General features: G+C 42.9%; 2 protein-coding genes across 2 annotated transcripts; both read right to left on the bottom strand.

The window, feature by feature from the left end:
* Positions 1-1,454: 1,454 nt before the first annotated feature.
* LOC115308348 (neuropeptide-like protein 30) lies at positions 1,455-4,888 on the bottom strand. The gene is made up of 2 exons (XM_040223116.1): positions 4,859-4,888; positions 1,455-1,697 (listed from the first exon to the last, which is right to left on the bottom strand). Exons 1-2 carry the CDS (start codon positions 4,886-4,888, stop codon positions 1,455-1,457), a joined length of 273 nt encoding a protein of 90 aa, XP_040079050.1.
* A 122-nt stretch (positions 4,889-5,010) lies between these two features.
* LOC121045659 (neuropeptide-like protein 31) lies at positions 5,011-6,930 on the bottom strand. Its single transcript, XM_040498704.1, has 2 exons — positions 6,919-6,930; positions 5,011-5,349 (listed from the first exon to the last, which is right to left on the bottom strand). Exons 1-2 carry the CDS (start codon positions 6,928-6,930, stop codon positions 5,011-5,013), a joined length of 351 nt encoding a protein of 116 aa, XP_040354638.1.
* Positions 6,931-8,680: the final 1,750 nt, after the last annotated feature.

Raw genomic sequence — 8,680 nt, 5'->3', positions numbered from 1 at the left:
AAAAATGTCAAGATGGGTCTTATTAAATGCTAATTGGATTCTCGATAAAGGAGACACAGATGACATACAAGATGGGTAAAAGGTTAGCACATTCCTACTGACCCTTGACGAAACATGAACGTATATGAAACGCAACAGATCAATTGAATTCACTTCTCCGTGTACAACTTTGTGAAGAAATATAAAATCTATGTATTGCCTCCGCACAGCAAGCTTGTGCAACGCAAATTGAACAAGTAACGTTTCATAATTGTAAAAATATTTCCTTCCAATATAACGGTCATACACAATTCTAATCATTCGTTTTTGTATATTTTATATTGAAAGAGCCTGAGATAACGTTAATGATTTCCAAATGATTGAGCCAAATTCTAATCTTGACCTCACTAATATCTTAAACAAGTGCAGTAAACAACGGGGAGTAGAAAACTGGCGACACAACCGTGAAATCATTCCCAACACTCTCAGTGCTGCATTAACGGTTATAGACACGTGATTATTAAAGGACAGTGAACTATCGATGAATAAACCAAGATCCTTGATAAAAGGAACCCGAGGAATCGGGGCCCCTCCCAAATTATATAAAAAATAAAGTATGTCACGCTTTCTGAATAACACAATTCATTTAGTTTTCTTGGGGTTACGTGACAAGCGGTTTTCGGCACACCATTCAGAAACACGTTCTATGTCAGCCTGAAGACGGGAGCAATCAGATAGTGACCTCACATTTATAAGAAGCTTAACATCATCGGCAAACAAAAGAATTTTTGCATCTGTAATACGGGAGGCAAGATCATTTATGAACAAAAGAAATAAAAGTGGTCCCAGGATGGATCCCTGGGGTACACCACAACTTGAAATAAACTCGTCAGAGTAGCTATCAGAAATGCGAACAGAGTTTCGACGACCAATGAGATACGTGGAAAACCACGCGCAAAGATGCGGGCTGAAACCATGCAAGGCAAGCTTCTGTAGCAGTAAATTATGACATACACAATCGAACGCTTTCGACATGTCAAAATAAATTGCATCTACTTGTCCCCTACTTGACACCACTGGTGCAGAGTAACTTAAAGACGAGCATAAATTTGACTCAACTGACCTACCCTTCAAAAAACCGTGTTGAGATGCAGATATCATTGGGCTAAGGTAGAAGTAAACACGTTTATATATTACTTTTTCAAAAACTTTTGCAAAACTACAATGACACAGGACGGTAATTATTAACCAATGTCGAATCACCGTTTTTAAAAATAGGAACAACTACAGACACTTTCCAAAGCTCGGGAAAGTGTCCTTGTGCAAGAGACAAATTAAAAATGTGCATCAAAACAGGGGCAAGTAAAGAGCAGCAGCGTGCGTGTTGTGACGTCACTCTGAGACAACCGATGTGGGGTTCCTCTCATTTATAAGAAGCACGAAATACTCGACATACCCTTTTGGTCAATACGAGTTTAGCCGTAGAATCCTTTCCCGAAGCCGAAGCCACCGTACCCGCCGTATCCACCGTATCCGCCGTAACCAAAGTACGGTGCCGCCCTCTGGTTGTCGAAGTGGTAGGAGAGACCGACACCGTAGCCTCCGTAGCCTCCGTAGCCTTTGTAGCCGAGACCTCCGTAGCCGAGGCCACCGTAGCCGAAGCCACCGTATCCAGCGGAAGCCAGGGTGATGCAGACCAGAACAACCAATGTGCACAGCTGCAGAATTGTACACCGTTAATGTTCATTCAAACTCTTGTTACTGCTTACGACCATGTGCTTTGAAACCTCCTGGAATTTCTAAAAAATGGATGCATGGATAGAAGGATGGATGAGTACATGGATATGGCTGAACGGCTTCAATCGGGCGGCAACTTGCGCCACCAAGACAATGCGACGAGAGAATTTTGTTTCCTTTTTTTTTTTTTTTTAACCTATCTGGTATGTAAACAGTATCGCGAAGAAGTAGAAGCAGAAGATTAATAAAAAAATCATCGCTTGTGTTTGCGTCTTTGTGTGTCTCTTGTTTTTTTTCCCTCGTCTAGTGCTCTGTAATCTTAAGATGAATCATCAACTCGCACAAGCTTCCGTCATAAACGACCATTTCTTATAGAGAGTACATTTAATTCAGCAAAATGCTGCGAAACCTTCGCACTAATAAAAGACAGTTCTACCTTATATATATATATATATATATAGGTGGGGCCAGCGTGCCAGTGTGTGTGTCTTTTCGTCGTAAGAGATCGCAAGACCTCGGTCCTACGGAATCTGCACGACGCTCCTTGCCTTTGTGGATTTATCACTTGTTTGGCCAATCACGCATAAAGAATAAACACAAAAAAATATAAGATCGCGGAACATTTATTGTGCGCAAGATTGATTTAGTTGGTGGTAGCAAACGCATGAAAGCGACGAGCGCCGTGACGAGGCACATTTTGGCGCTGCGTTAATACGGCTCTATCGGATCGTATACTGTCGGCTGCGGTCGGAAGTAGGGTGACACGGACCGTAGCGTATAGTTACCTATACAAATACGGACGGCACGTTCACTTCCTGGCGTAGCGCTGATATATGTATCCAATCCCTGCGGTATGCTACGCAGTGAACGACAACGTAGAGAAAGCGTTACCGCGCGTAGATTATTTATATCTGGTGACTCCGAGCAGAGCGTCTATAGAATGCATGCGGAGCGCATGTTGGTCTGCTTCTTTTGTAGGGATAGTAGTGACGTCAGAACGACGCCAAGCTCTGATTGGCTCCGATTAAAGAAGAATAGTGGGTGTGGACCTCAAATCAAGCTGCCTTGAGGCCCATACCCACTCTCCTTCAATCAGAATTATTAAGAACTCGACGTCTCTTTGACGTCACTCCAACCCCCTGCGAGAAAAAACAGACAAACTTGCCCTCCACATAATCACTGACTGCGTCCGAACCGCAAGGCGTACCGAGCCCCGCTCATCGTATCATTTCTCGCACACAATTCACATTGCAGTATCAACTGATAAGAACGCTGAAGATCTAGTCACAGAGGAACAAACTTGGACATAATAAATAATCCGCACCCTGCCTTTCTGAGACTGTCACAAACTATATAGTTATTGCTATAATCAGACTAGTTAAGATAATCCGGGCGTGGACTAATATGATCACGCTTCTCACGTTGTGACTGGTTCTTTGTCGTTCTTATCTGCTGGGGCCGCAATCTTATTGGTTCCAAAGAGATAAGATCTTCGGGACGGGCCACGCCCTCCAATTCTTAGGCTGTCAGTTGCAATGGCATGGCAATTGACAGGGCAAAATAAATAGAAGAGAAACTAAGAGCTTACGTCCCTCCGCAATCTTGCATAATGTTTTCCGATTAATAAACGCGCACGCTTTAGCCCGAATCATTGTTATCCCCTATAAACAAATATCCAACCATGTGCGAACACATCACGTAGAAGCACTCAGAAAACTCACAGTAGTCTTCATTTTTTGCGTTGACGATGGTGGGGTGACCGAAGTACTTCCAAGAGTCTTTACGGTGGAAACAAGTGACGGTGATATTCGCGGTGTTGAAGCCAGCTTTATATATACCCCGGCGTCGAACTTGCGAACCACACCCTCCCCCTAGAATTAACTTTCACCCCCAAAATGGTTGTCGACTATAATGCTTGACCCGTTTTTTGTTCTCCCAACGTTAGCCCGGCATTCCAAGAGCGAGGACAGTAAAACAAATCGACGGCGAAAAATGTGTCCAGAGGGAAAGCGTAAAGCACGCCGCCTAGAGTATGCAAGAGCAATTTTCCCGCAGGTGTACTTCGAAACATTTGTTTTCGGAAGCGGCTTGGATTTTTTTCAACGGCTCTATTTATTTTCTCTGCGCGTATTTTGTACGTCTGTTGGCCCTTGTGAGCTGGAACACCTAGAATGTTCTTCGTGAGAGCATAGCAGCGTGACCACTCCAGCATTTCAGCAAGGATGCAATTAAAAAAGAAACGGGCATTAACCTTCAAGGTGAAGTCTGTCCAGGGCTTCCGCGTAAACGAAACATTCACGCATGGCAAATTTGTTAATTTTTTAATCTACTTAACATCTAACGTGATGATAACTTCTCTCTCCTTTGAAGAACCTGAAGAAACCATGTGCAAGACCTGCATCGTGAACAACGTAACAACTCTGCTACCCATAATCTGGAATTTCCATGAACTAGACTATAGAAGACAGAAAAGCAAAGAGCTGAAAGCTCTCCAAGAAAAAGGCAGACTGACGACTCTATACAAGTAGATACGACCCAAGTGCTCCCCACAGCACAGGAGGGCCATCCTCAATTAACTGGTGGGTTACTTGAAAAGGTCAGTGACAGGTCACCTCATCTAGTATTGACGAAATCGCCCACTCCAAACCCAACGACCACTTAACTTTACTTCTCCCGCCTATGAACAACTCAGCCAGGGCAGTCGATGCTCTAATAAAATTAATTCTTGTTTTCATTCACTCGGTCTTCTTTGTAGATATTCCGATATATCACAAGACACAGAAACCAGGTGCTCCACTTTAATATAGAACCGTAAGTATAAACGACGAATTATCCCGGTTTGCATGCCCTGTCAAACTGATCTCAGCTAGGCGTCACTTGGGCTATTATTCTTTCATTTTTGAAGCACTGCGTAGAGTTCAAACGTTATTATGTCAGACCCCACATCTCGCTTGTTACGGCAACCAGCACAGTTGCCGCTGGAGCAACGAAGAGAGTGACGTTTAAAGTTCACTATAAGAAATTCATCCCCAAACTTTCCCTTCCCATTTTTCGTTTTGAATTTCACTAATTGCCGGAAACTTGTCACTATCAAGATCACAACTATACTAGTAAATCACAATAACCAATGGCCAGGACTTACGTGAATATATCGGAACATGTAAAGAGCCATCATCTAGAGAAGTTTCGCAAGCTGGAGACCAAACGTTGCAATATTATTCTTTATTTTAAACGTTTCGGAGATCCCTTTATAAATTACATTGCAGCCGCAGGCACAGCCCACCGTCAAACCGCTCATCCGAAGAAGCCGCCGTGGCCGCCATGGCCGCCGCGGCCACCGTAGCCGCCGTAGCCGCCGTAGCCGCCATAGCCGCCGTAGCCGCCGTATCCTCCATGCCCACCATAACCACCGTAACCACCACCGTAGCCACCACCGTAACCACCGTAGCCGCCATATCCTCCGTATCCACCGTGTCCACCGTAACCGCCGTATCCTCCATGACCATAATGCGCCCTCTGGTTGTCGTAGTGGTGGGTCACGGCATGACTGTAGCCTCCGTGACCACCGTAACCACCATGTCCGTAACCAGCGTGGGCCACGGCAAGGACAACCGTCAAGAGCATGCAGCAGAGCTTAAAAATAAAAACAAACCAGCATATAGTGTCACATAAAATTGGTTATTAACTGAACACGTCCTGGATTACTCGCTTACATCACAGTGTGACTAAGTTTGTCGGTGTGGTAACTTCTTCATTGGTTCCTGGTCGTTAGTATGGGGCGATTCTGGAACTTGTCTTCCCTGTGGCAATAAGACGTTCGAAGGTGACCACGCTCATTTTATTCTGAGCAGTCAGTGTCAATAATTTTTTATGTATACTCACAGTCTATGAACCCTGACAACTTAATAAACGTAATAACTGCGTAGACGGGATACATTATAGGCAGTTATTGCAGGTTATGTCGTGGCACGTTTGGACAGATATGTATTCGTATCTGTCGCGCGACCAAGCAATATATATATATATATATATATATATATATATATATATCCGCGTGAGCGCGCATTTGATCTCTTGCACCCACTGTAAATTTCTTAAAGGAAAAAAATCTAGCTTGTGTGGCATGTGTTCCCCAAGTGAGGGACCTTCTTGAAGCTTCCTCGAACACGGCTGTTAATATATATCAAAGATTGTAGCCACTTCCAGGACATTTTATTTTCTGTTGGAAAGAAAGAACTATATAGTACTCGAAGTCCTTGAACAATGAGTAATTACGGTAACCAAAATTACTCCTTTCTTATTTTATATTAAATTTTAACACCAATCATACCATTATCAATATAAGATTGTGAAAGCTATAAAACTGTAACAGCTCTTGATGCGGTAACAAGTACCTCCGTGTTACCTTCCCTGGAGTCCGGAGAGATCTGTTCTTTCTATACACCTATGCAATTAACCTTTGTTCAAAAACCATTCTTGTCACGCCGGGTAGGAATACACTCTACACAGACACACACACACACACACATAAAAAAGCTGCTGTCTGGTAAATGGGGACCCATCTTAGTATCACTTTTACACTGAAATTGTCCTATACAAAAGTTTCCATAATTCAATTCAATCCAATTCACATTTGTAAAGTTCACCCATCAACCGCTAAACGAAGGCACCCAGAGGCCGTACTTGTAAAACGCACAGCGTATGCAGACGCGGATCATCAAAGGATATGGCTGATATTGAATCAAGTGGTAATAGATGCACAGAGACAACGAGGATGCCAAGCATACGTTAAACTCCGCATACCAGATAAAATATTACATTTGGTTATGGTTCTCGCTAGGCATCATCATCATTGCAGAATGAGAAAGGCTGAAGGCCTTTTCATTTTCCCGCTTCTGGTACGAGCTTCTTACCCCCGCTAATGCTTCGACATCTCATAAGCTTCGAGCGTGCAAGTACACTAAATAAACTACGGGGGGCGAAGAGTGCATGATACAGACCGGACATCCGAAAGAGACGAGCCCCTCTCATCCTGTCAGTGTGTATAGTCTCTTAGTTAATGCGAAGGATAAGGTTTACATGTTATCTGCAGGTAGGTTGACATGACGATATATCATCTTCGTATCTTGCGTAAGAGGACAAGACTCACGTTGGCGGTAAGAATTCAAACATTGGCGTAGAAGCTCAGAGTATTGAACTTACAAGAGACTTCATGGTGGTAAGGTTTTCCTTTGGAGCTTGCTGCAAGTGTGACTGACTTCTTGCAGAGGGTTTCAAAGTTTATATACTGCGAGCTGTTGAAAAGAATCGATCATGTTGCTCAGCACCGTTTCGAGGTGCATTGTTAAACGTAAAGTTGCCATTACTTTTACTCTCTTTGCAAGAGCCAAACGTTTAGATACGGTTGACTGGAGAAGTCGTTTCAAGGCGATTCCCTTTCGCCGAAAGCGGTCTTGTGGAATTTCGGGTTGCGCGAAGGCAGAGGAAACAAGAACGTCGAGTCCTGCCAGTTTTGGAGTGGTGTAAAGCTTCGATCAACGTAACGTTTTGTGTCTATCATGCATTTGCGTCCACCGGATGCCAATGTGCTCTTTTTCCTTTTTAAGTCGACCACAAATTAGTACTCGGAGGAAATTTTACCGTCAAGTCTTTGGTAGTGGGGTCAGTCCACAATATAAAGAAAACTGACAGGCTGCGCATCGATGTCTGCATAGATCGATGGTTGTTGCGTACGCCCTTTTAGAAGCATATGACGTTTGGGAGCTGTGACACGATGGACTGACTTGACCCACGTACACTCTCAAGAAAAAAGGGTGTCGAAAGGTGTATTCTTACACCCTTTGTCCCATATAATACACCCCAGAATTTCAATTCGACGTTCAGTGCCCTACAGTCGAACAGAGGGCTCGAAATTTGACGAGGGGCTTGATAGCCGTGTGGTACAACATTTTAAATAGCTAAAGCACGTATCAAAGACCACATAAAGAAAGCACAGAGTTTTTACAGTAGGGCCAAGAAAACCCGGATTATTTTTTTCGTGTTCAGTAAAACGTACATTACCTATTTTAATAAGTTGAACCACACGGCTATCAAGCCCCTCGTAAAATTTTGGGCCGTCTGTTCGACTGTAGGGCGCTGTATGTCGAATTGAAGTTTGGGGGTTTATTATATGGGACAAAGGGTGTAAGGATACACCTTTTGACACCCTTTTTTCTTGAGAGTGTACAAGGCTTAATGGCGTCCTGTTCCGGCTCTTCAATGCAATGCAGTTATGTATTTTTTTAATGTTTTGTGAATGTTTGATGTTCACTTCAATCCTCGTTCCTCACCGTCATCCTCGCCGTCACGTTATAGTGCTGGCTAATCATGAAGTGTTCCTTTTAACCTTTCCTCAACCCCATGATACAACACTCCATGATAACTTCTCTATTTATATTCTATCACAAAAATTGCTTTTTTTCTACTCTGAATTCAGAATAAGTAAAGATGTGCATGTGCAAGGAATAGTCAATCATAGAGAGAGAGAGAGAGTAAATAAATAAAGGTAACTGAAAATAAACAGCCGTTCAATCCTATTTGTCGTCCTTCTATACGTTATTAAAAATTAAATGATCATACTTCATGAGTTCAAATAAACATAAAAATTATCTCCGTTATATATGGCTTTTGTGAGTTCTTGCATAGTCTTATGTGTTTATGTGTTTATTGAATATATTTATGTCATTGATATCACTAGGGTACCTATAATATATTTGGAGGTTTTATGCTACCGTAGGTAAAATGCACTACTTGCAAAATTGGTCTAAAGACCTCGTTCTAAGCTGTTGAGGTACACCTCGTCGTATTCAAAAGTGGGATTTTTTTTTTTAAGATGGCCATGGCAGCTTTCTTCTAGTGTCGATAGATGGATCTACCACACTTCCCACCAGGTCACTTCATCCACAAATTGTACAACCCGGACATT

This window comes from Ixodes scapularis, unplaced genomic scaffold (genome assembly GCF_016920785.2).
Source record: "Ixodes scapularis isolate PalLabHiFi unplaced genomic scaffold, ASM1692078v2 PGA_scaffold4__175_contigs__length_147842914, whole genome shotgun sequence".
NCBI lineage: Eukaryota > Metazoa > Arthropoda > Arachnida > Ixodida > Ixodidae > Ixodes > Ixodes scapularis.
This window is presented reverse-complemented; position numbering and strand designations above follow the sequence as displayed.

Bases quoted from the DNA above. Each gene is read 5' to 3' on its own strand.
- LOC115308348 (XM_040223116.1), bottom strand. From the start codon at position 4,888: ATGGCTCTTTACATGTTCCGATATATTCAC. The intron at 1,698-4,858 runs GTAAGTCCTGGC...ACAATTCTGCAG, and splicing joins ACATGTTCCGATATATTCAC to CTGTGCACATTGGTTGTTCT.